At 45.1% G+C, this 27,864-nt stretch overlaps 1 protein-coding gene across 2 annotated transcripts; it reads right to left on the bottom strand.

Moving 5' to 3' along the window:
* Positions 1–1,967: 1,967 nt before the first annotated feature.
* On the bottom strand, positions 1,968–24,663 carry CD74 (CD74 molecule). 2 transcript variants are annotated; one of them, XM_077326574.1, is made up of 9 exons: positions 24,400–24,663; positions 18,118–18,293; positions 17,236–17,318; positions 13,710–13,763; positions 11,076–11,171; positions 9,948–10,029; positions 5,967–6,155; positions 5,217–5,284; positions 1,968–3,042 (listed from the first exon to the last, which is right to left on the bottom strand). In XM_077326574.1, the coding sequence occupies exons 1-8, from the start codon at positions 24,489–24,491 to the stop codon at positions 5,217–5,219; spliced, it is 840 nt and encodes a 279-aa protein (XP_077182689.1). In that variant the 5' UTR covers positions 24,492–24,663; the 3' UTR covers positions 1,968–3,042. The 2 variants fall into 2 exon arrangements, with proteins under 2 accessions (XP_077182689.1, XP_077182690.1); XM_077326575.1 differs by lacking the exon at positions 5,217–5,284 and having other exon boundaries at positions 24,400–24,662.
* Between the last annotated feature and the right edge of the window lie 3,201 nt (positions 24,664–27,864).

Below are 27,864 nucleotides of genomic sequence, written 5' to 3'. Positions count from 1 at the left end.
CATCTCCCTCTTCCATAATGCTAAAATTTGAGGACTCCAAATGAAGAGTTGATGGGCAATAGGTTCAAGACAAACAAAAGGAATTTCTTCCTTATTTAATGAGTAATTAAGGTGTGGAATACGCTGCCAGCATGGGTGGTTTTAGAAGGGAATTAGATTCACAGAGGAGAGAGCTATCAATCACTACTAGCCATGTTGAGGAACCACCATGTATGGAGGCAGCAGATTTCTGAATACCATGCTTGGAGGCAGCATCAAGGGAGAAGTTCTTAGCCTTTATGCCCTATGTGTTTGACCCTCAAAGGGAAATATTTTTGCAACTGCTTTGTGAAGCAGGATGCTGGAACACATGGACCATTGGTTTGGTCAAGCGCAGTTCTTCTGATGACATTCTTATCCAGCCTGTTGCAGCCTTTTGACTGGAGTAACCCCTGAAATGTTCCTCAGTCTTCAAGTAACCCTGGAAGTTATGCCAGCTAGCCAGACCTCCTTGCCATGCCCGTGGAAGTCACATGTTTACAGTGTGCATGGCTTCACTAATAAAACCCTTGATAAACAAGGAAGCATTAATCTCAGCTGTCATAAAGCCCACCATGCAAAGCAGCAATTCTCAGGGGAAACTATCTGTGTAATTTGGGGATCATTTGTAACTTTGGGAGATCTCCAAGGAACCACCAGGAGGTTCGCAATGCTAGCAAGGCCTGAGAATATATTTTCCCAGGGTAAGAAATGGCTGCCAGGGCAAAGGGAAACCTGGGGAGAAAGGCTGTGCACAGTCCTGGATCCAGGTTTAGTAGCTCTTAGCTAGGGGTGCCAGACTCTAAAGTGGGACCTGGAGATCCCCTGGAATTACAGCTCATTTCCAGACTACAGAGAGAAGTTTCCCTGGAGAAAATGTCTGCTTTGGAGAGCAGACTGAGCTGAATCCCTTTGCTTGCAACAGTCTTCCTCCAGCTATTTTCTGCCATCAGGAGTCTGAGAAGAAATTCTGAGAGGGGGGAATTGGGAGGAGTCAATGGGGGAGAATATTCCTTTTCCATACTCAACAAGGGCACTGCAGACCTGACGGGTGAGCAGAAAGCCACTCTGTCATCCTGACTTCTCCTCAGGTTAGTTAATTTATACATTTAAAAAATTACAAAAGTCACAATGGGCTCTAACCTCCCCCCCTCCTAAAAAGAAAATATGGGCATCTCTGGCAATGCTGCAATGGGGCTGCTTGTGTTGGGGGCCACCTTACCTGACTGCTGCTTCTTCGTGCAGCTGGAAGGGGGGTGGAGTCAGGGACAGAGCATCCCCTACCTGATTGTTCTTCTGGGGGTTGGCCCTGCAGGCCAAGCAGAGAGGTGGAGGCAGTTTGGGGTGGGGCATCCCCTGCCTGATTAGTGCTCCAGGGAGAGTGACTCCCCAAGGGCCCAGTCAGGTAGGTGATGAGTCCCAACTCCTCCCACCATCCCTGTCCTGCTTTATTTATGGTACAGCACTTTATGCAAGGGTAAGGGTCCAATTTGCCTAGTCTCTAATGCATGTCCTTTCCTTAGCACTCTGTCTGAAGGCTGCATCCAGTGCACAGTCCAAAAGAGTAAACCTGCCTGGATTAGATGTAGATGCAGTTTGAACCCCACCCCATCCCATTTCTCCACCACCTGTTGTGGTTGAAAAGGAAAGCATAATTAATCTCTGAATCTGCTAGGTCTGCACGTCTCCTCTGATTTTAGAGTTAAGCCCAAAGAAGTCACGGCTTACAGATTTTAGTGTTATGCAAGACCAAATGGAAACCATGGAAGCAGGCATAGAACTGCAACAAGTAAGTGGAACATAAACATGCTCTGAACTAATTTAGGGACAGGAATGAACAAATTTGCAACAATGTCTCTTGTAGCAACTGGTAATTTTGCAAAGGATGCTGCCATATTGCTGGTGTAATAAAGGGTCAATTGGCTACTGGAATGAACAAGACAGCAGACTCTCATTAGTGGTTATTTTTATTTTTCAAATGCTTGTTACTAAAATCATCATTGTTAAAAATATTCACAAAGGACTGATCATAATTTCAAAACACATAATTACCATGCCATAGACATGTGAACACTTAAAAATCTTATATACTGCTGAGAGATAAAACACTACTTTGCTTACTTATGTGATTAAAGAAAAACAAACTGAATCATGCCTGCTCTGGATGAGAGAGAGGAAGCTTGTTCTTTAGCGTACATATTAGCTATATTCCTACCTATAATTCCACTATTCATTTTCTAGATACTTCTCAAAAGCAGCTTATCGGCTAAAAAGGCACTGTTAAAGGACATCCAGCCTGATCTGCTAGATACAGGGCATTATTTCTAAGATTCACATAATTTTTCCTTTAATATTGTATTGAACCTTTACATTCAGCAATACCTCCTTCCCTCTAGAGGGCATCTCAGCTCCACTCATGAAGTGAATTCAGGTTCCATAGCTAAAGCCAGACATCTAATGGAGGACAAAGTAATAAAACTTTCAAGGATATCTTTAATGTTGCTCCTTGCATTCAGTGTGTTGTAGGTCAAAGGCTCTGGCCTGCATTCAGAAGCTGTTGTGCTGCGCTAACCCCATTATTTTCCAGATACCTGCAGTGACTCCAACTCTACTCATAGGCTGATTAGGCTACAAAAATCAGTGCAGGCTTTATTTAGCACAAAATAAAGGTCCCCTCTCACTTTCCATGTGAGGTGAATGGTAAATTAAGACCCCTTCTTCATTTTAAAGCCAATTGCTGTCCTTGTGCAGGGTTAATTTCTGCAAGAAGATCATTCAGGATTGAATTCGGCAACCGGTGCTACTCAATCAACTTGCTCCCACCACATGAAGGAAAATGCCCAAGTGTAAGTTTGTAAATGGCTCATCCTTCCCCGCACCCCTACCCCCCCCCACACACACACACAAAATAATAATAATCCAGAAGCAAGGCAAAAACAAGCAAAACCAACAGTAAGCTGGAGAACAGTTGAACTTTGCAAACTGATGTGGCTGGCCTCCCCTTCCTCCATTACTCGGCATTTTCTAAGGCGAGAAGAAAAAGAGTAGATTAATAATACAACTTTAGTCTCAAAAGTGTGTTCAGCTAATCTTGGGACAGGAACGGACAAACTTAAGAGCACAAACACAACAGTTTTGGCAATGCAAAACTAATGATGTTTCATGTAAAAACGGGGATGTCTTGCTGTTGCAAATTGCAGTTCACGTGATTGAACGCCCCTTGATAGATGTGGCCTAGTCATATTTAGCCGTACGTTGCCACTTCATACACTTTTCTAACAAATAAACAGAAGATCTCAGCCAGAACTAATAATAATGTTTAATATCTTTAACCGCTCCAGTGGAACGGATAAAATAAAGCCCTAAGGGCTAATGGGGAGGAATTAGGGCGGGCCCTGTCCGTGATAAAAACTCAGAGGGGCAAGTTCGCCCCCGACAACTGCCACGCAATCACCCAAACCCAACTACCCCCCCCCAGCCTCCCCAGACCCCTTCCTGCCCCGTCACCGCTTCCGACGCAACAAACTGCCACGCACATACACACTCATGCACCCACCCGCCACCTGCTAACCCCCCCAGCCTCCCCAGACCCCTTCCCGAGCCGCCGATTCCCACGCTGCAAACAGCCACACACACTAATGCACCCATCCGCTGCCTCCTAACGCCCCACCCTCCCCAGACCTCTTCCTGAGCTGCTGCCATTGCTTCCCACTCTACAAACAGCCACACACACACTCACACACCCAACCACACATCCTAACACCCCCACCCTCCCCAGACCCTTCCCGAGCCGCTGCAGCTTCCCACGCAACAAGCAGCCACACACACACACTCTCACGCACCCACCTGCCGCGCGCTCACCCCCACCCTCCCCAGACCCCTTCCCGCACCGCCGCCACGATGCCCCCACACTCACCGGACGCCGCTCACCCCGCTGCCGTTCCCACCCTTCCCAGCCGATCCCCACTCCCAGGAGCCCCTACTCACCTTCCCACCATCATCCCTTTCCTTCCCTTTCACCAGCGCCGCCCCTAGGCCGCGCACCCAGACTCACGCACATGCCTGGTTCCCCAGACCAACACAGCCCCGCCCCCACGCTACAGCACGCATGGGCGGAATCCCACGTATGCGTGCTGCCCGTCCCCGAAACCCGCGCCACCCCCCAGCTCAAGCTGCACCACTTCCTGCCTTACACACACAGCTGCCAGCCACCACGAGACCGCCTACCCCCGCCTACGCACGGGGAGAGGCCGTCCCCCAACGCCCGACCTCTGCCCATTTTCATAAATGGGCTTTTCCCCTCGTTATTAATATTGCATTTAATCCTGTATGATGATGCTGTTGAGCCATTTTATTAGTCGCTTTAGTGTTACTGTTTTATTGTGTATTTTAAAATGTTGTAAGCTTCCACAAGCCGGTGATCCCGGGAGTGGCAGCAAAGAAATCTAAAGTGATAAAATAAATAATAAAAATCCCAAATAATGCAAAAACTAGAACATTTCATTTCAGACTAAAGAATGCAATTTAAGGAAGTTTTAACAAAACAAGCACGTTTCCCAAAGTATTTCTGATCTGCTGGGAGGGAGGGCATTCCTTCATGGCATTCTCACGCATAGGCCCTTTAAACCAATCCCATTCTCCAAATGTTTCATGTTTAATGAGCTAGGAACTTCTGCATGATGGCACTGAATGAAGAGGGGTGTGTGGCCAGGGGGCCTTCCCTCTGCCACTCAGACAGCAATTTTAAAACAGGGAGGATCAACAACAGTATGGTGTGATGATGTAATTATCACAGGATGCTACCAAATTTTGGCTTAATTTTGCCAGCAACATGGTGGCATCATTTCTAGTCACACTGGAGGAGATGTCAGCGATGCCATTATGTCACCAGCTGACTGTACCCCTTCCCTGGCTGGTTTCCTCTATTGGCCAGCTTTGTGCCGGCAACCAATGCACACAAGGGGCACTTTCAGCCACTGCATTTCACATCCTCTATTGCTTCACCATTGGTCGCCCGTCTCTACACAGAGCAGGAAAGGGCATGATCACTGGGATGACGAATCCCATTTTTGAGACTACAAATTTTGCTCTCTTTTTTTCCAGTCCTCTTTGGCTGGGAGCATAAAGACAGAACTGAACACAGAATGCTGCCTCCAAGACCCAATGATAAACTATCCCAAGTCAATCCAATCTCTTACTTAGTTCAGATGCAGAAGATCCTGCCCTGAGTATGCCACATTCTCAGGATCCAAAATCTGTGGCATTCCTGCAGAAAACAATAATAAATATGCTTCCATTTTTTCCAGTGTCCTGAGAACTTCTTATTGCCATTTCTAAGAATCTTTCTAGGAACCACCGCTAATCCATGTTCAGTAACCTTTCTTTTTCTTTTTAATTTTTTAAAAAAATCCATTCAATTCTCCTCTTTAATAGTATGCAAGCATTATTATTTAAATATTCATTGTGGGAAACTCGGGGGGGAGGGTCATTTGCAAACTGCCAGACAGGCTTTGACTCTTTGGTCCATGCTCCAGAAAACTGTGCATTGAATGTTATACAAATTCAAAGAAGTTCTGGGAACTGGAATGTTTGGGGCACATGAAAGACCTACATGCATGTTGAGATGCCTGAATTTTTACTGCTCCAGGCTCCACAGTCAGGTATTCTCACCTCTCTGTCAACCTTGCCTCTTTTTTAGCCATGCATCTCTCAGGCAGCTATATCTATGCTTTATAAAAAGAAGAGGAGCCATTCTTTAATAGCATCAAGTCTGAAATATAGACATGGCTTGGGTTGAAGCCCTAGCAATGTTTATGGCTCCTTGGAATAGGATCATAAGACATGGCTTCCTAACTATTGATAAACCAGTATACATAGGTACATAAAAACACGTGCTTATTTATTAGCTCCCCCCCCCCAACAGTATGCAGCAAATACAAGCTCTTTACCAGTGCAGTCCACCTGTCCACGTCTTTGGGTACCCTCGATTTCAGTCCCATTTTTGTAGGCACACCAGCAATACCCAGTGCTGTGATTGCACTGCTTAGGTAGGTAATCGCCGTTTTCATCACACTGGGGATGGAACTTTCCTGGATAGATGCCCACAAAACTTGCTTCTGCCTGGCACTTGGTTTGCACTTTAAAAAAATGAGCATATTATGAGTATCTGTGGTCTTCAGGTGTGTAGCTTTAAGTCACATAGGATGTCTGTGTGTGTGTGTGTGTGTGTGTGTGTGTGTGTGTGTGTGTGATGCATGCAGAGAAACTGTTTACACAGTAGAGAATCCAGTGGTAAAACTTGACTGCATTTTAGCAAGCCCTTAAAAGCAGCAACATGAGATTACATGTTTAGCATCTCAGGGAGGAGTCTTTTCTCTACTTTTCAGGCCTGTGTACAGTGTATTTTAAAATAAGGAGCATTCCAACACACAACACTCTCTCTTGCATACACCCACCAGCAGCCTGAAATGGTCAGTCCAAGAAACACTTGGTCTTTTGCTCTGGATGAATCATCTTTTAATCCATTAAAAAAATTGATCGGTTCATTGTGGCTGCACTGGGGGGAGGGGGCAGAGAAGAGTCAGAAAAGAACACTTTTTGTAACAATATGCCAATTTAATTAGGACATCTTCTTTATTGGGATGGCTCCCAGGAAACCCATTTAGCCTAATGAGAGCAAATGCTGCAATGTCCTGCTTAATGGAGGCAGTATTAATATAAATTCTGCTAATGGGGATGTGTCCGACCACTGCTGAGTGGCTAATTAGTATGAGATTCTCATCTTTGGGCTTTTTATTTCAAAAGCTGCTGAAATTCCAAAAGAAATGTGTATTCTTTTAAAATATATATTCTGTTGGCATTGATGTATAGAAAAGTTGCAGTTCATACTGGTGTCAAAGTTCAGGATAGTATGTTGTAAACCCCTGGGGGAGGGAACCATTCAGATATTTAAGATGGTTCAGTCGGGGGGGGGAGGGGTTATGATGGGCCTTAACTGAAAAAAACAGGGCTCCCCTCCTCTTGGGTGCATCATTTGGCTTAGATAATTTCAGTTTTAAATGAATGGCTCTCTGTCGGTTGCTTTGCACATGTTGCTCAGGTTTGTGACTTTCTGCTGGGCAGGCCATGTTTTTCTCCCAATGTGTTGTGATCAATGAAGAGGGACATAAAAGCAAGTGGCCCCAGAGCATGAAGGGTTGCAATTCAAAGCCAGATAGCAAGTTGCCAAAATACCCATTTGCAGCTTTGTTTTTTTAAAAGACAGCAAGTTGTTTTGGGCTCAAGCTGCTCTCCACATTAAGCATGTTGCTAAATTATCAATCTTACATATTAAAAGGGCAATTCATGTGGTTTCCCTCCACCCCCAGCCTTAAAAAATGTCCTTTAAAATATTCATAAAGTAATTGCCCAGTCACCCAAAGTGATGTACAATTACTCCATAAAGCAAAATACAATAAGCCAACAGCAATGTAAATATATTTTGCATTTGGATAAGAAATTAAAATGCCAGAGATGCGAGGCTACACCTTAGAAGGCCCTAATCTCGGTCTTACAATGTCTTAATATGGATAGAGAAGGAATCCAAGCAATACATGGAGGCTGACATGGGAGGAGATGTCCTTGCACTGGATTCAGACCATGTAGGGCTTTAACCATCCACTTAAATCATCTCATGAAAGATACAGGTGGCCAATGCAGATGAGCCAAAATATAAAGCTTTCTACCACATTAGGAAATCAATACTGTGGGCCCAGCTGATCAAAAGTTAAGCACTTTAAAGACCTGTTGATTGCAAGGAATGAGGCTTAAGCACATTTTTAACTACATTTAAACCAGTGGGACTTCAAATGCTGCATGTTTAAAATACTCTCTGCTGGGCAATTGAACCCACATATGCCTATTTTGCATAGGTTTGCTTATATTGCATGCAATATTATTTCCATTCAGTGGCTGAGATCGTTCATTATTTGCAGTATTTTGCACCTGATGTGGCATAGTAGCGAGTTGATACATACTGTAAAAGCATGCCATCAAGACAACATGACAGACCAAGGAAGGTGAGACAAATAGTGAATCAAGGAAACTAGCTCTATCCCCTGAACAGCATAGCTTTTTCAAAACACTGCCAAAATGTTTATCTGCATAATAAATATCTGTTCCAATGTAAACCTTCCCAGATTCATGAACAGTATAGTAGTGGGCTTGTTGTCTTATTATGGCTACTATAATTTTGCCTAAAAGGACATCTGATAAGAGTCAGATCCTTGACCCCAAATACTAAGGGCCATTCCACACAACCACCAATGTAGCTAAATCTGAGCACTATCGTAAAGCACTGCAATTAATAGCGGCAGGTCTCGGTAACGCACACAGCCATTTCTGTCGGAAAAAAGGCTCTCTCACTATCGCTGTTTTCATAACGCACAAATTTCTGGTCTCGCCAGAATCGCAACAAAGGAGGCAATTGTTTTCTGTGCTTCCTCCCGCCCCTGGCCGTCAATCGAACAGAACAGCCAATGAACTGTTGTGTTCATGCTTCCCTTTAAAAACTGTTTTTTAAAAACCCGAAAACACCTGTAGCAACACATATTTGTTCATTCGATATATCAGAAAGACCTTTTTTGCTGGCATAGGAGCTGGTGCTTAATCATTTACACACTCTTAAGTAACCCCCCCCCCCCATGGGTGCAATTTCTGGCTGAAATTACGGGCAGTGTCGAACGAGGGGCTGTATTGTGCTTGGAAACATTAAAGACGATTGCGGAAGAGAGTTTTGTTATACTGTTAAGCACTTCTGAATTGCTTGTGGGGGGATTTCAGCCAAAGAAGCCTCGCTTATTCGTTGATTTTGCCAGTTAAAGGGGGGGATAGTGATCACGACACCGGAAGCTCAGGTGTGAAAGCTTAGGGAGGGACATTCTTACTACTGCTATATTGAGAATGCACATGTCTTTTTAGGATGCATTGCATGTTGTTCTCAGGAGTCAAACGGTTTTTTTTAGGGCGAATCCACTTTTGTGGATTCCACTTTTGTGGATTCCCCGAAAAGCACTACAACGAAGCAACGAAGTGGGAGTGTTGCGGGAGTGCTGCGGATTGTGTACGATGTTGTGCATAAGGTTAAAAAATAGCGTTACACAATGGTAAGACTTCAGCAACATTAACGCTGTACGGAATGGACTTAGCGTCTTTTATGGCTGTAGTTATTTCCTCAGCGAGTCTCTTGAACCTGAACCATCAGAGCTAAAGAGAGTTGTAAACTCTCCAGCTGAAGGAAGGGCAAATGGTATGAATGTTTACTTGCTTTAGTGCTGGGAATAGTGGTCTCATCCTTATACCCAAAAGGATGAAATTAGCAACAATGCTTAGATGATATTTGCATTTATAATAGAACCCAGATGGAAAAGGTGAGAGGGAGAGTATTGCTTTCAAGTGATCTAAGCTTTAGCTTGCTTGAGGGCAGAATGACACATTAACATAGGACGTGGGGCTGCTGCCCAAACTGCCAACACTATGCTTTTTGCTCTTACTCCATGTTATGATATTTCCCCCCACTTACCTCATTTTTGGCTGCTTCTGGCAAGGCCATGAAACATACAGTGATGTCATATTACACAGGCGCACTGAGATTATGATTTTACATGGAAGAGATGGGAAAGTTGGCACAGGGCTGCCATTTCCAGAGGCACCCCTGAGACCTTCAGAGTTCCTACTTCTAATGTGAATCACCTTAGCAATTAGTTCCCTCACAGAGATTCCTATCAGAGCACAGTTTGTAGCACATTATGATTTTTTCCACATTATTTCATGCAGAAAGATGGAATAATTATTGAGATCTGGCTTGAATGCAACAAAGCCTTCCCCAGAAATACCTAGAATCTGCCTTTCAGACCAACAGTATTAATTTCAATCCTACAGATCCAGCATACCTTTTACTGCTGCAATTTCTTTTGGGTCTTTAGTTTGGGCCATTTGGAAGAGCAGCCACTTGTGCATCCAGGTTTCAAAAGACTGCAAAAGACCAAATAATGTTAATAAATAGCAATCTTATCAATTATGTTAAGAAAAAAGTACAGCTTTTTCTTACAGTGGAAAAAACACATTGGCCCAGCTTTCAAACCATTTGTTGATTTGCTCCATGTTCCGCTGACATTGTGGACATCATCTGCATATTTAAATACAACATTCTGTGAAGTCATGCCATGTGGTTTGGATAATTTTACCCTTAAACTAGTGAGTCTGAAATTTCATTGGCATAGTTAAAAATCAGATGTCCAGAATTGTACTCCCTGCATGAGAACACATGTTTCCAGATTGTTCCCAAAACCTGTCTTAGATTTCCAGATAGTTAACAAGCACATCTCAGACCCTATACAAAACCTCACAGAAAATAAAAAATCAATGCCCTAAATAGATTCTTAAAGAAATGAAAAGGCATTCCATGTTGCAAAAGATATGTTCACCCTACAGTCACTTGTATAGGGTAAAGCTCTGAAATGTATTGTTATGAAACATTTTCTGCATCACTGAGTTAAAATAAATGAAAAACTTAACCTTAATTATTTATAAATTGGACAAACACTCTCAAATTCTGTCTGATTATAATATTTTGTTGCTTTACAGTTATTTTCTTTTTAAATGCTGTTGTTTTCATTTTTTCTCCTAGCTTATGGAATCACAATTTTATCATGCCTAGGATGGCAAGCGTCATATTTTGCATCATCTTCCCACCCACCCCAGTTTTCCCCCTAGCAATCCTAAGGGCATTTTCTGAGGAATAAGTCCAATTGAATAACATAGGATTTACTTCTGAGTATACCTGCTCAGGATTTCTCCCAGACAAAAAAAGAAATAGGATTGAAGCTCATTATAAAAATTAAAAAATCCTCCAAAACACATCTACACATAAGAGCTACTTCAGGGTTTTTCTGTTCAAAAGAGTCCACTTCCACTACACAAGATCTCCCCACTGAATTGTACATTCATTTTGATGGCTCTTAAGACAGGAGTGGCTTCAAAATAGTTTACTGGGATTCTGGGATGGCAGAAGCACCTACATTCCAGTCACGGTAATCCATGGTTTTCTTCAGCTGAATCATATTGTCCATGAAGGCTTTATCCAGTTTAGGAAACTTTCTGGTGGGGTTTCCCATCTGTAGAGAGGGTCACAAAGAAATTGCATGAGAGAGAGAAAACAATTACCAAGCACAGACTAATATTTTTCAAGTAAGAGTTATCCCATTCTCAGATGACAGGAGAGTGCATGGCTTGACAGCAAACAGAAAAGACAGCCTGATTTCAGCAGTTCAGTGAGGCAAATGAGAACAGCGGTCTAAATAGATGGGTTGGTGGCAGGCTTGTATGTTGGGTCATCACGTATCACCACAAAGTAGCAGATCAGATGAAAGGGTGATTTAAAAAGCAAAATCCTTCACCCATCTCTTTTCCTCCCCACTTACTTCTGGTGGAGCACTGAGACTGGAAACATCCTTTGAAAGAGATGGACCTCTCTGGGGAAACGACTGAGAGAGTTTAGCACCACCTCTGGTTGTCTCTTCTGCACAGCAAATGAACCCTCCCACAGTTTCCAGTGAAAATGGAACAACTCACACATTCTAACACATGGGCATTAAGACTGCCATCAGTTTATGACACCTGAAACAGCAAGCAAAGCTGAAGCTAATCAACTGCCTTTTGCCTTTCTGAATATGTCAAAATGAAACATTTTAAATATACCACAGCTCCTACTGTATGAGTTTTCGTTATTTAGAATTACTTATTATTTTAAGCCATCATTGTCAGACTAATGCCATGCAACAAGCTCTCCCTAATTTATCTAAACATGATTGTCCAAATGTTTGGCATGCTCCCCCCTCTGAGGTAATTTGGAAGAATTAATTTATGCACTATTGACTTATTTGTGGTAAGGAGGGTTCGAACATCCATTTAACTGCTTGTGCCCTTCTCATCATTTATCTATCATTTTATTTATCTCCCGCCAAGCCTATAATATGGCTTGTGGCAGGTTACAATCATATACATTAAAATCATCCTAAAACAATAATAAAATCCCTATAAAAATTCACCCCCCCCAGCAGCAAAAGATTCTCCCCCCATTATAACAGACTCTATGATAGCACAGTGCCTCGGGGGGTGCCTGATGACCTGGCTAGCCAGGAAGGGGCCCAGGTCTAACATGCCATGGCCTCAACCAAAGACCTGGTGGAAGAGCTCCATCTTGCAGGCCCTGTGGAGCTGAGAAAGCTCCGTCAGGGCCCTCAGCTCTCCCCGGAGCTCATTCCACCAGGTAGGGACCAGGACTGAAAAGGCCCTGTCCCTGGTTGAGGCCAGGCAAACCTCCTTCAGGACGGGGACCTCCAACAAGTTCGTACTTGCAGAGTGAAGAGCCCTGCAGGGGGCATAATGAGATAGGTAGTCCCACAGATACGAGGGCCCACACCAACTTTGAACCTGATCCGGGCTGCAACTGGCAACCAATGCAGCTGCCTCAGCACCGGCTGGATGTGGCCCTCCAAGATGTTCCTGTGATGGCCCTAGCAGCTGCAATTTCCAGGTCAGGGACAAGGATAGGCTAGTGCAGAGTGAGTTACAGAAGTCCAGTCTTGAGGGGACCATTGCATGGATCACTGTGGCCAAGCAATCTCACAAGAAGAGCACTAGTAGCTTTGCTTGGCATAGGTGGAGAAATGCTGTGTGCACTACTCCCATGACCTGGGCCTCCATAAAAAGGGAGGTATCCAGGATGACCCCAGAGTTCCTGGCTGAGGGTGAGATATTGAGTAATATTATGGGCACTTAGGTTAGACTCTATAGTCCAGATCAAAAGAGATTTTTTGCACAGTTAGGAAAGAAGTATCCACATAGTTAGAGTTTGCCTTATTACTTTTGATGCAGAAAGTTTCCATAGTCTAAAACAACCCAACAACCTTCTGTTAATCCATACACTATGTCAAAGTGCAGCACCCGAAGTAACAAATCCAGACTAGTAGTTTGGTTCCAGATACACTGCAAGGTGCTGGTGTTGACCTTTAAAGCCCAGTACAGCCTAAGACACATATATTTCCTGGACTCTATGAACTCCGGTTCTCACAGTACGGTTAACTTGCGATCCATTTGTTGAGGGAGGTTAGATCTGTACCAGCTCAAATAAAGGCTTTTTCTGTGGCAGCTCCAAGCCGATGGAACAGACAAACAAATGAACTGAAGGGGGTGAGGCTGTTTTCCAGTCAATGGCATAAGTAAGGCTTTTGGTTGACTTGTCCTGTTTTATTTTACTGAAGTTATTTTTCGATCAGGACATTAAGTTGTTGGTGTTCTATATGGCTTGAATGACACAGCGAAGTGGTCTATACAAAGGGTAATTACAGAACTAAAGTATAGTTCTTCAATGAGACAAACCAAGCACATGGATCTCTTCTTGGGTCCCTGCCTATGTACAATGATAGCCAGCAGTGCCAATTAAATTTCACTGATAACCAATTAAATTTCACTGGAAAGCAGAGGCAGCTGAACAATTCTAAGAAAAATAAAAATTACTGTGCTGTATTAGGCCAAGGGTCTAGCCAAGGCAAATCTTTCTCTCTAGCAGATTGAGCTTCAAATAGAGAAGCATCAGTTTTGTGGTGAGTTACCAAACCTTGCGATTTGGGCGACAGGGACAGGACTCTTACCAGGAGCAAATGTTTAACCACATCTTCAGTCTTATTGCTCAGCTGAGTTTCATCCTGCAGAATAGATAACAATGAGGAAGTAAAAAACTGGAGATGGTGAGAGAACTAGAAGAATTTACAGTACTGCTTTCAGGACAGCTATCCTGAGCCTTGGAAGAAATCCTGAGCTCCTCTCCATTGCATTCCACAGGGTCTGACCCAGCCTGTAATAGCAAACCATCTTTGGGGGGAGAACGACTGCCTTCTGACACGTATTTTCCAAATAGCTCAATGTCTGTCACAGCTTCCCTCCAGGATGATCCCAGTGGAACGGAGTCTGTTTCTCCTCCTGGTGCCCCAGCTGCTTCAAGTAACATCGCACTCTCTCTGGTGGAGCCCTCGGTGCCTACTATGGCTTGACTAGCTTCTGCAGGAGACCCTCAAGACAGACCTGAATCCCTTCCCCTCCAACTAATTTCTTGGAATATCACAGGTTGGGGGAATAAAAGAGGCAACTCAGACTTATCTGCCTTTCTAAATTTATTTGCTATCATCTGCTTACAAGGAACTTGGATGCTGGATGACTTTACTTTTGATGAGTTCTTCTTATGCGGTACCCGCTTTTAAAATGAGTAGAAGGGGCCAACCCAGAGCTGATTTGTGCTGTATGATTAGTTAACTCTCTCAAACCGAATACCCAGTACCTTGGCCCATACCCCCCACTTGCTCAAGCCTTATTTTTAAAATAAAAAAATTTCCAGCTCATATTAGTGAACATTTATCTTCCTCCCACTTCTTGTGCAGATACTCTTAAATCTCACTGCAATTCTTTGACTGTCTACTTAAAAGGGCTTGGTTCCAGTTTTCCCGCCTTGCCTTTTTGTTTGGTGGGGGACTTCAATGCAAGAATAGGAGCAAGCAATGACCAATTAAGAAACTTGTTGCATTGGGAGGATGTTAACTAAGAATGCTTGGCACCTTTATCAAATTTCAGTTCCCAAGTTTCTTTGAAGGAAGCCATTGAAATTAACTGATATGAAACATAAAACTTTGCAGAATATATAAGCCCTAACACTCCAGAAGCCGAAGTTTTCAAAGAGAACTGGCAAAATGATTAACATTGGAATACAGAGCACTCAGATTTACAGTTCAAGTGACAGTCCCATAAAAATATGTACACAATGCATTAGTTAGGATGGTTTGATTCCCCAGTCCACTTCCGCACAAGGGATTTGGCTGGCCTCATCGTCTGTTGGGCATCAGGGCTAATTCTCACTTCCAGATGGAAGCAGGCCTGATCTGAGGCAGCCTCAGGCCCGCAGCAAGGGAAAGCAGATAAATCCATGTTCCCTTCCCCCCCCCCCGGGCTTCAGCAGGGCATATGTCAGGCCTGGGCAGCATGTCTGCTGGAAATCTGGCCCATCCCCAGTCAGGGCATTGCTCCTACCCTTCCCCCGAAGCCTCACTTCCATCATCTACCCTTGCAACCTTAAAAACAAAGAACAAGTCCAGTCATGTTACAACATGATTCCAAGGTAACAAAACAGCAGAATTTGGTTTTCTTGGTGGTGGTGGTGGTGGTGGTGGTGGTAGTGGTAGTAGTGGTAGTAGTAGTAGTAGTGGTAGTAGTGGAGGAGGAGAAGGAGGAGGAGGAGGAGAGTTGGTTCTTATATGCCGCTTTTCTCTACCCAAAGAAGGCTCAAAGCGGCTTACAGTCACCTTCCCTTTCCTCTCCCCACAACAGACACCCTGTGAGGTGGATGAGGCTGAGAGAGCCCCAATATTACTGCTTGGTCAAAACAGCTGTATCAGTGCCGTGATGAACCCAAGGTCACCCAGCTGGCTGCATGTGGGGGAGTGCAGAATCGAACCCAGCATGCCAGATTAGAAGTCCACACTCCTAACCACTACACCAAGCTGGTGAGATCTAGGACAGTCATCGTGTATGTTTGTATGTGGGGGGCGAATGGCACAATAAAACAGCCCTTTTTTATCCCCTTGTGTGTGTTGTGACAGTTTTATATTATAGTGCAATCCTGGAAATTTCTTCTTTAAAAAAATATTATTTTGGACTTGGTGAGTAGCCCTAAAATGGCACTGGAAGATGATTGGGGAGTTCTTGCCACATCACAATAATTGACCACCTAAATGAACGGTGGAAAGTTTCCACTTCCTGGCCACCAGCTACATCATGCAGTAGTAAATATCTGGGGTAGACAGGTGGAAGTGAACAAAATGCTATCCCGTGCAGTCATGGGAAGACTCGGCGGTGACTAGCCCCAGACTAAAAACCAGGCATCAGCATTGCTTTGTGTCCTCCCTGCAGGAATTGTCCCTCAGAACCTATGGGAAATAATTTAATCCTCACAAATCCTTGTACCTGCAGAACCTGCAGTTCCCAACCTGAAATATCATGAAATTCTGGGGCCATTCCGCACTCGTCCAAAATAGCACAATGGTTACAAATTGAAATCGCTACTGTTTTGCTGTTATGCACAACGTCGTTGACAATCACTCCTGAAACCGATCTGCAAAAAGCGCTTCGTTGTAGCGCTTTCAGGGAAATCCCAAAAAGTGGATTCACCCTCCGGAAAGCGCTACACTCTTGCAACCAATCTGCAACACTAGCGGGAAAGTTCTGTGCGTTACCATTGTTGCAGTCCCTCCCCCTAGCTCTCTCCTCTGATCTTCCAGCAAAGCGATCACCATTTTTTTTTTCTTGGAGCGAGCAGAGATCAACGCACCGGCGAGCCTCCGTTTACCCAGTGAGGCTTCCCCAGCTGCAGTCCCTCCCCAGAGCTGTTTTAAGTCACCAAGCACGAAACAACACACAGCCCCGTTTGCTGGTTTATTTTCCCTTCATTTTTCACTGTATTTTCGGCCGAAAATCGTGCCCGTGCAGGGAGGGGGGGTATTTTTTTTTTCACTCAGGGGGAGCATGGCAACGATGAAATGGCAGCTCAAACACCACCTGCTAGCTAGATGGGTCTCTCCGTTGCAACGAATCAACGCAGATTCGTTGCAACGTGTGTGTGTGTGTGTGTTTTTTTAAAAAACCTTCCTTAAAGGAAAGGGGCTTTTTGGGAGCATGATAATGGCCACCTATTGGCTGCTTGGTGGCCAGGGGCGGGCCAAAGCTTCCTGGCTAGCGATTTTTGCCGAGACCGGAAACCTGTGGGAAACGATAGAAACGCAACTGGATTCTACTACAAAGCCCGGTATGCGTAACGACGAATTCCACTATTTAAAATGGCGTTTTTTCATTCTGCAACCAATTTGCCACATAGATCCTGGTGCAGAATGGCCCCTGGAATAGGTTTTTGGCAGGACTCAGGCTGCAGCAGGGGAGGAAGGCAGGAAAACCATACTCCACTGGGGCAAAGGTTCATACCTGTGAAAATGCTAGTTTAAATCCGAGCTAATGGCCTCTCTTACAGTTCTCAGGATCCAGAGGCTGGTTTTAGGGACCAAAATGTGAAGATTAAATATGATATTAATTTCCTTTTGAAGAAGTTAAGCAGTACCCATCCTTTCCTGTCATGTTTACCTCTGTGGTATTGGAAAAGTCCCTCATGGGCAGTGGCATGATATTGACCATTGGCATTTTCATCTGGTCAGCAGACTTGGATTCTGTCAGAGGAAAGAGTAAAACATGTAGGTGGGTTCCAAAGTGTGCATCCAGCAAGGATTTCTGCTTTTGCCTGAAATAGTGCTTTTGCCTGAAATAGTGCACAATTATTAAAACTAGCAACAATAAAATGAATACCAAAATTACTAAACATTATCATGGGAGGCTGAATGTTCGCTATATTAAAAAAAAAACACCTCTGCTTGTAGAAAATGAACACATCAGTGTGACATAGTGCTACCAACTTCCAGGTGGGGGACTAAAGATTTCACAGAATTACATCTGCTCTCCAGACTACAGAGATCAGTTCCTCTGGAGAAAATGGCTTTGAAGGGCAGGCTGTCTGGTATTATACCCCAGGTAAATTCCTCCCCCTCCCAAACACCACCCTTCTCAGGATTCACCCCAAATGCCAAGGAATTTCTACACCCAGAGTTGGCAACCCTAGTGTAAAGCCTTGTATACAACATTTCTTCATGACATAGTAGGTGCAGGGCTGTTTAAACATGCAGTTAGGCAGTCTGAAGCCATGTACTCCAAACAGCCATTTCTGCACATAACTGTTGTGAATGTATAGATGAAACAATTACAATTCGGTTTCCCTGGCCAAGGAGGATTTACATGCAAGAGGAAACAGCAATCAGCAATAAAATATCCCAAGCTGCTATAGCTAATGTGCTTGACTTCTAGCAACTCATGTAAGAGCCTTCTTGAATCTCTGCAGAGGGGCAGGGCACCATAAAGAAACAGACCATTGTGATGAGGTAAGAAGGTTTAGAGGGTTAAGAGGGAACTACTAACTGTGAGGGAGATTCCTGGCCAGTGCTTCCATCTGCAGGTTTTGGGCAGTGTTGGTCAGCTTGGAAATCTTGTTGTCATGTTGATACACGAAATAAATAGTGACTGCCTGGCCTGCAAACAGCAAGACGGCCAGTGTGGTAAAGACAGTGTAGGCAGCTCTACGGCTAGAAGAACTCCTGTAAGGTTCAAGAGAGAATGTCAGTGCCCAGTCATCCCAACAGTTTCCTTGTCTCTTCCTCATATAATTGGTGTCAGTCTGAAAGAAAATTCATTTTGCTACATCCAAATGACTAATGTACAAGCATAGATTGCTTCAAAAGAGCTCACGTGAATACTCTACTTGCACTGCTACAAGAGGCGAAAGTGAGATGATATGAGCTGGTACCTGAGAAATTAGGTTGAAAATTCCTGAATATTTGAGGGTAGAGCCTCTGGAGGGTGGGGTTTGAGATGGACCTCAACGGGGATGTAAGATGGAGTCTATCCAGCCATTTTCTCCAGAGGAACTGATCTGTCTAGTCTGGAGATCAGCTATAATTCTAAAATCTTTCAAGGCCCCACTTGAATTTGGGCAACTTTGTTGTTGTTAGGTGCGAAGTCTTGACCGACCCATCGCGACCCCATGGACAATGATCCTCCAGGCCTTCCTGTCCTCTACCATTCCCCGGAGTCCATTTAAGTTCGCACCTACTGCTTCAGTGACTCCATCCAGCCACCTCATTCTCTGTCGTCCCCTTCTTCTTTTGCCCTCAATCGCTCCCAGCATTAGGCTCTTCTCCAGGGAGTCCTTCCTTCTCATGAGGTGGCCAAAGTATTTGAGTTTCATCTTCAGGATCTGGCCTTCTAAGGAGCAGTCAGGGCTGATCTCCTCTAGGACTGACGGGTTTGTTCGCCTTGCAGTCCAAGGGACTCGCAAGAGTCTTCTCCAGCACCAGAGTTCAAAAGCCTCAGTTCTTTGACGCTCGGCCTTCTTTGACGCTCGGTCAGTTCATAAAGAGCAATGATTGGGACCAACAGGCCTAGTCAGCCTGCTCCAGGAACTCAGAGTGAGACCTACAATACTTCCCCAAATGATCAGCAGCATGTAGGGATTCTATGGCACAGGGACAGGCACTCCTCAGCAGTAGGGTTGCCAACCTCCATGCGGCAACTGTAGATGATCGCTTGCTTTTGCAATTGATTCTAGATGGCCAAGATAAGTTCCCCAGGAGAAAATGGCATTATACCCCACTAAGGTCCCCACATCCTCAAGCACCATCTGCCCCAGACTCTACCCCCCCCCCCCAAATCTTCAGGTATACCCCAAACCAGAGCTGGTAACCCTACTCAGCAGAGAAATAAATATGGAAAGGGTTTGCTGAAGCTTGAGAGCCTGGGAACTGCTGCTCTAAATATGTTTATGTATTCAAGGCACTTCTATCTACCAGGCATTGGACTAAATGGTTATATTCCCTGTGGTTAATTGCAAACCAGTACTACAGATGGCTTTGATAACTTAGCCATTTCTCAACATTAAAGCCATTTTTGCAAGCACTAGAAAGCAACATTAGTAAAGCTCAGAGGACAGTTTTGTTGATGTATAGAAATCTCCGGTCAGCCCCAGAGGAGATCAGCCCTGCCTGCTCCTTAGAAGGCCAGATCCTGAAGATGAAACTCAAATACTTTGGCCACCTCAAGAGAAGGAAGGACTCCCTAATGCTGGGAGCAATCGAGGGCAAAAGAAGAAGGGGACGACAGAGAATGAGGTGGCTGGATGGAGTCACTGAAGCAGTAGGTGCAAACTTAAATGGACTCTGGGGAATGGTAGAGGACAGGAAGGCCTGGAGGATCATTGTCCATGGGGTCGCGATGGGTTGGACACAACTTCACACCTAACAACAACAACATAGAAATCTCCATGGCATCAATTCTGAACCTCTTGTTTATCTATGTAATCTTTATAGATCCATCTTGCAAACCAGCCTGTAGTACACAAGGAAAAGTATCACAAGGGACAAAGTTTTTGTAAATTGAGAGTTGGCTCTTCTTTTTGTGCAGAATTTTCAAAATTATACTTGGGAGGGAGGAAAATAGAGATGAAGGAAGGAAGGAAGGAAGGAAGGAAGGAAGGAAGGAAGGAAGGAAGGAGTTACAAGAAACAACAAAGGTTGAGGTGTCCATAATAAATGTTAATATAATTTGCTTGTTTATATTTTGTGGACACCTAACCTTTCGTGACAAGAAAGAAAGCCGTGAAGTCAGCTAAAGCAGTGGTCCCCAACACCCAGGCCGGGGACTGATACCGGTTCGTGGATCAGTCAGTATCGGGCTGCGGCTCCTACTCGTCCTCCTCCTCAGCTGCTGCCTCGGGGGCTGCCCTGCCACTCTGCCGCTGGCTCACCTTTAGTCCTCTCCAGTGGCTGCCATGGCTGGGGTTCCCCCTCATTATGGCACTGAGCAGCTGCTGCTGGCAGCACCCCCCAGTGGGCGGCAGGAACTCAAGGGCGCCGGCGGGAAACCAAGTGGACCAAGGGTTCAGGCGGTGGTGGCAACGTCCCTCGGCAAAAGACTACCCCCCCCCGGGCCTCAATAAAATTGTCAAGCATTGACCAGTCCCCAGTGATAAAAAGGTTGGGGACCACTGAGCTAAAGTGTACTTGTCTAGATATTCCCCCCCCTTTTAGGATCTGTGTCCTTTTCAAGCCGTCAATGTTTCATAATCAAATCACTGTACATATTCAGCACTTCTCTTCACTGTTAAAAGAAAGTAGACTGGGAAACTCCCAAACTGTAGCCAATCATGATCTACTGTGCTTCTGATATCACTCATTGCTAGGCAGGCAGAACTCCAGAAAAGAACAAAAACTTGTGAAAATGGTGAGCTGTTGACCTGTTTTTCTTACAATGGAACCATCAGCTAAATGTATATGATTTCAGTATTGACTTCTAAACAGTTTTTTTTATCTACATGTACACTAATAATAACAATAGCATGTGCAGGAAAACCTATTATATATCATAGAGTGCACCACATTATCTTGATTAATACTCAAAATATACATATAGCTACTGAATTTATATGGTACCATTACACAAATCACATTCCCTATAAACCACTCTGAACCGCAAGAGAGGGTGGTATATAAATGCAAAAATAAATAAATGTTGCAGTTACTCAGAGTTCTCAACTTTGGTAAAATTATATTCTACTCCCCCGCTTTCTTGGATTATAGTCAGTTGTCTTGTACAAACTCTGGCTTGTGCATCATGAGAATCAGCCTGATCCATTCTTGGGTTCATGAGCTTCCTCCACTCCTTCCCTTAAGCACAAAGAAACCACAATCCAGTGTGACATTTGCATTAAGCACTTTAATTGTGGCTTGTTTTTTGTCTGTAAACTGGGATTCTAAGGGCTGAACTGAGGTTTAGCCTCAATAAAGCAACCAGTTCAGAAAATACACAAGTAGTAGTTTCTTTCACCTTCTTCAGTTAGAGCTCTGTATGAATAGAGAGAGGAGTGCAAGAGTTAGAATCTGAATGCAGCTCTAACACCTTCCTCCACACTGGGCATACCCACCTTGTATTTTAAACAAAATTTTAACATGGAAACCAGTGCTCCCCAACCTTTTTATCACCGGGGACCAGTCAACGCTTGACAACTTTACTGAGGCTGGCGGGGGGGGGGAGTCTTTTGTCAAGGGACGTGACTGCCATCGCCTGAGCCCCTTCTCCACTTGCTTTTCCGCCGGCGCCCCTGACTTCCCCCTGCCCACTGGGGGCGCTGCCAGCAGCAGCTGCACAGTGCCACGCCGAGGGGGAGCCCCAGCCATGGCAGCTACTGGAGAGCACCAAAGGTGAGCCGGCGGCAGAGTGGCAGGGCAGCCCCCGAGGCAGCAGCTGGGGAGGAGGACGAGGAGGAGCCGCGGACTGGTACTGACTGATCCATGGACTGGTACTGGTCCCTGGATCGAGGGTTGGGGACCACAGTTGTAAACCACCCCGAGCCTGTTCACAAAGAGGTGCTAAGGGGTGTGGGGGTGGGCTCAGTCCAGGATGGGGGGGGGCAACGATTGGCCCTGGACTGACCAGCGCACCTCCTGACCTACCTACACACCCCACACACCCGCACCCCACAATGTTCCCTGCCTTCAATCCACTGCCGGGGTAGGCATCCAGGTGGCAGAGCCTTCCGTGCGGGCCTTGGAGCTCCAAGGTCCGCATGGAAGCCAGGGGAACACTGGCGAGGGAAGGCTTTCCCCAGGCCTTGGAGCACGCTCTGAGGCCCGCAGGAAGGGGGCTGGGTGGGGGGTTGTGCCGAAGCCAGGAATTTGCGGGGGAGGAGGGCGGCCGAGCGGGGGAGACTTCTGCACAAATCCGGGGACTCGTGGGGGAGGGGGGTGGCCAGGGGAGGCTTCTGCACAGCCCTACGGCGGGCCTGCTCTGAGGGCAGCGCTGAAACCGGGGACTGGCGGGGGAGGGGGCGGCTGGGGGAGGCTTCACCGGAGACGTGGGGCAGGGGGGTCTGTCCTGCCCCCTTCAAAGCCCGTCCTTATGGACGGGCTTTGAAGCCTGGTTTAATAATACACGAATAAATCTTCTTCCCTCTGATGACTTCTGGCTTTTAAATATTCCTTCTCCCCACATCAAAGGCAACTGGGTTCACAGTGATCTCAAACACGCAGTCATCTCCCTTTCAATGTTCTCTGCAAGGTTACCATGAGTCTACCTTAACTGTCTACAGTTTTGTTACCAAGTATGTATTCAATATTGTTTCTTTCTTTCTTTCCTGGTCCCTGACATTCCCCAGCGAGGCACTCACAATTGCCTTAATAGATCTCATGTCTGTATTTTTCTCCTCACATTAATTCAAGACTAGAATTCATAAACTGAGATAATTCTTCAGTCAAAAATTTTCTAGAGCTAAACCATTAATAGAACATATTTTTGTGTTTTAAACTCCATTTGTACTATGATGTATTTTCAGATAAACACCACGATTGGATTCAGGCTGGTCAGGAACTCTGTAAAGAAGCTGAAGCATGAATGTGAGCCTTTTGAACACCCTTCTCCCTAGTAACATATGATGTTATCCAGTACCTAATTTCTCATTGGCTGTATTTGTTTAGTTCGTCACATATTGCCTGTTGCCAGCATCAGAGCAATGGGATCCTTTGTAATGGTGACTATTATTAAGAAATCATAGGGTTGTTGTGAGCCTGAAATATTGTACTGAGTTTCTTGCAGGAAAGTTAAGATCAAATGTAACAAATAAATAAGCATCTCATCCAGGAAGTTACTCTATTGCAGTTTAGCCCAATAATACTATTTTTAATGGAAGAGATTTTAGACTGATTAATGCTTGTTGTGAGGATAGTTCTATCAGAATGTTTCTGATTTGGAGATGAATGTCTTTGGGGGAGACAGAGATATAAATGAGGCATTAAACTGAGTATCCAAAATCACAGAGCTGAAACTGGGATAGTAAGAGCACTGTATAAAATAAGAATCACCCTGCGTGGGGAAGTGGGGGTGAGCAGACTCACAATTGTCTGTCAGTGATGAAAAAGCAACCCAACTGTTCAGTTCAGTCTTATACCAGCAGATTTTACTGAGTTTAGACTGGAGTAAATTTTGCACAAGATTGCTGAGAAAACGTTGCTATGGAATCGGGAGCAAGGAAGTTTGAAATTCAGTTCAAGGAGATACAGAAAGCAATTTTGTTACAGCCTCCATGTTTTGAAAAGCCCCAAAAGACTTGACAGGATTCCCGTCTGCATGGAGGGAATTACATATCTGGAACCAACATATGTGATAAAACTGCCCTAGCCGGACAGGGGAAGTTTCAGACAAAAGTGATGCATGGTCAGTACTTTCAAAGGAAGAAACACTGGGTGAATGGGACAGAACATCCTACCTTAAGTTCTCCTGTTTTGCAAGTTTTTACTTTTGGTTCCCCTCACATCCCATTTCAAAGGCCTCCCATAATCCCCCCTTTTTTTCTTTTCTTTTTTGCTAATTTGAGAATGGAAGACAAGGACCACATCCCACAATACTTTCTGCCCACACAACAAGGCTCTATTAAATCCCCAACTTCTGTCTCCCTATGCTGACATTGACTACTTTATTAATCAATGTCCAAACAGAGTCCACTCTCCAAAGCAGCCATTTTCCCCAAAATAATGGCCCAGCATCTCCCACCCACTGGTGCCTTTCCATGGGACAGACAATTCATACTGGGCAAACACAGCAAAGATCTATCTTGTGCAAATAAGATACAAAACAATTAAGGGGGGAGATAAATACCCTTGCTGCTGGTTCTGCACAGTATCAGCATATACGGTTGTCTCAGAGGGTGTCCGTTGATTGGCGAGAAGGTTGCTTCTGTCATTATTCATGGTGCCGGTGATTTCCTCTGGAGGTGACCTGCTGCTGTGATGGCTGGCTGCAAGTGGAATGCTCTTCCTTGCCTCAGCACTGGCTCTAAAGAGGTTTTCTTTTTTCTTTTTTGAGATACTCTGTTCTGTTCCTCAGAATGTTGGCAGAAGTGAAAGCTGCAGGATTTTACCAACTGGAAATACCCCTCCCTTCCCCCTCCCACACCAGTTTCATATACAGGGCTGCCAGTGGGCTATCTTATCACTGGTTTAATTTTTTAACTTCCTATTGGTTGCTTAGATGACATCATTGGGTGCCAGGCAGACTTCTTCAAGAATTCCTTTTATCACATAGTTTGAGTTGAAATACTAACTGGCTGGCAGCTTTCATCCACAATGCTGTTGGGGGGGGGGGTCCCTTCTAAACTGTTAATTGTGGTGGTTACTAATGACAGAAGGAACTCCAGAGCTGCTTTGTTATATTCTTAATTATTTTAAAGAAGTGTTAGACTAGTGGTGTCCAACCTTTTTACCACCGGGGACCGGTCAACGCTTGACAATTTTACTGACGCCCGGGGATGGTATTTTGCCGAGGGACACCGCTGCTGCTGCCTGAGCCCCTGCTCCACTTGCTTTCCTTGACTTCCCACCGCCCGCAGGGGGGCGCTACCAGCAGCAGCTGTGCAGTTCTAGGCCGAGGGGGAGCCCCAGCCATGACGGCCGCCAGAGAGCACCAAAGGTGAGCCGGTGGCAGAGTGGCAGGGCAGCCCCCGAGGCAGCAGCCAGGGAGGAGGATGAGGAGGAGCCGTGGCCCGTTACCGACTGAGCCATGAACCGGTCCCAGTCCCTGGACCGGGGGTTGGGGACCACTGTGTTAGACCATCTAGTAATAGATGTCAGCATTCATTTACAAGGAACTTGAAATAAAAAGTCTGCCTGCATTAGAAAAACTTGTAGTTTTGCTGCATTAATACTGTCCTCTAGTTCCTCCCATCTTTATTCTATCATTACCCAGCATTGCCTCCCTGAGTGCACTTTGCCTGTGGATGGATTTCTAAAAATATTGCTGAATTGGTTATCCACATGCATTAATTCTAAATGCTCTCCTGACCAGACATGAGCAATGGTCTAGGTTGCCGTTCCTGATAACTTTGTGGGAATTAATTCTCTCATGGGAGAAGCTATTGGACCTGGGCTGCAATGTGGGTACTGCTGACTATATGCTGGTTATCACAAATGAGAAATAGAGCTGAATTTATGCAAAGCTCTGATTCTCAATATAAAAATAGGTTCTCATCCTGCTATTTCCCTTGAGAGGAGATTTTAAAGCATGGTTCCCTTGTGACCAGGGGATGGTATATTTGAAACAATCTTTTAAAATAATGGCCTATACCCTCCCATTCCAAGATATTTAGTAGTTTTAGTTAAAAAATAGTTATGGAAAAATATAAAAGACAGAACAGTAGTATTAATCAGTAAAATGGTTGTTTATAAAAAGTGAGATCTGCTTGAGATGCCTGAAAATAATGTATTTGGAAGAAGGAGGAGGAGGTTGGTTCTTATATGCTGCTTTTCTCTACCCAAAGGAGTCTGCTTCGTCAGAACAGCTTTATCAGTGCTGTGGCGAGCCCAAGGTCACCCAGCTGGCTGCATGCAGGGGAGCAGGGAATCAAACTTGGCTCACCAGATTAGAAGTCCACACTCCTAACCACTACACAAAGCATATAACTTTTATTAATCACTTTGCTACTAAAATTTACTGGATGACCACCACCAAACCCATATCCTGGAATGCTTATATGTGATACTACCCTGAGGAAACACCCCAGAGTAAACGCATGAGCCCAAGAGAGAACTTAATGTCTGAATTTCAGACAGCCACATGTTGAAGAATGTGGTAGAAGTTGAAAGCTGATCAAACTAATGGTGGGAATAAAAACACTGCTGTATAAACTGTCAAAAGCTGTGCGAGGCTGTCTGAAAAGAGATTTGCAGGATTCAAAGGCAAAGGAGAGGGGGGTGGCCTGTATAACTCCTCATCCCATCCCCATAGCTGGCAATATCCAAATACAAAATATGTAAGGTTGCCAACTCTGGAGTGGGGAAATTCCTGGAGATTTGGGGGTGGAGGACAGGATTTGGAGATGGAAGGGACCGCAACAGGGCATAAAGAAACGGTCCAAATTAGCTATTTTCTCCAGAGGAACTGACCCCTGTTGTCTAGAGATAAGTTGTAATTCTGGGAAACCTCTAAAGCAGTGGTCCCCAACCACCGGGCTGCAGCTCCCTCTCCCCGCCCCCCCCCCGCAGTGAGAAACTTCCCAGGCCGCAAGCAAATCAGCTGCCAAAGAGGCCAATTAGCTTGCGGCCCGGCAAGCTTCTTTTTGTGGGAGGGAAAGGAGAGAGGGAAGCGCGGCCGCCGGCACAAACGTGCATGCGCGGCAGTTCCAGGCATGCGTGTTTGTGCCATGCGTGGCCGCAAATGTGCATGTGCGGCAGTCGCACACATGCGCGAAAGTGTCGTGTATGCGCGTTGTGGCCACACATGCACATTTGTGGCTGCACATTGGTGCAAGCATGCATGTACGGATCTGCTGCCGCGCATGCACACCACCCAGATCACCCTCCTCCCCACCGGTCCGCAGCCTGAAAAAGGTTCTGGACCACTGCTCTAAACTAGCAATCCCCAACCTGTGGGCCGCGGACCACATGTAGTCCTTCGACTAATTGGAGGTGGGCCCTGAAGGACTCCTTCTCCCCCCGCCCCCGGCCCTTTACTTCATCCCCCCTGGCCCTTTACAACACACTTCGGGTGTCATTGTCTCCCATCACTCCCAGATGGGACCATCTCGTTGCAGAGAAACAAGCTCAGGGTTCCCATTGATTTGCCATTGTCATGAGTTAAAATTTCCATGAAAATAAAATGTTCCTTATGTTCATTGTTGTGGTGTGTCTGTATCTTAGTTTGAAGGGATGTTTAAACATTACCATAGCGATCAGAGAGCGTTAGGGCAGTGGTTGAGAGTAGAGGAGTAAACAACCCCCCCTCCACCAGGCCTCAGTAAAATTGTCAAGCGTTGAGTGGTCCCCGGTGATAAAAAGGTTGGGGACCACTGCTCTAAAGGACACCTGGAGGGCTAGCAACTCTAAAATAAGAAACTATGAATACATTGGCTCAATTTGTATAATTCACACTGCTTGACCAGTTCCTGGGAAATAATGGTTTTTACAAAGGATTCACAGACCTGCTGATTGATCTTACAGGAGAAACAAGAAAGGAATCATCTTTATTTAACCATCTATAATTGAATTATGGCCTATATTAACAGAACACGCCATGGAAAGAACAGCCAACAAAACAGTTGTGCTGTATCTGCAACACTCTCAGCTATGT

The sequence above is a fragment of the Paroedura picta genome, chromosome 3, assembly GCF_049243985.1.
Source record: "Paroedura picta isolate Pp20150507F chromosome 3, Ppicta_v3.0, whole genome shotgun sequence".
In the NCBI taxonomy this organism is placed as follows: Eukaryota; Metazoa; Chordata; class Lepidosauria; order Squamata; family Gekkonidae; genus Paroedura; species Paroedura picta.
Note: the sequence above shows the minus strand (reverse complement) of the source record. Positions and strands in the feature narration are given on the sequence as shown.

What these genes read in the sequence shown, in the direction of transcription:
- CD74 (XM_077326574.1), bottom strand. Translation starts at nt 24,491, where the DNA reads ATGAATAATGACAGAAGCAACCTTCTCGCCAATCAACGGACACCCTCT. An exon ending in TGGATTACCGTGACTGGAAT is followed by an intron (nt 10,030 to 11,075) that starts GTAGGTGCTTCT and finishes GGTCTTTTGCAG; the next exon opens with TCTTTTGAAACCTGGATGCA. An exon ending in AGAAATTGCAGCAGTAAAAG is followed by an intron (nt 6,156 to 9,947) that starts GTATGCTGGATC and finishes ATTTTTTTAAAG; the next exon opens with TGCAAACCAAGTGCCAGGCA.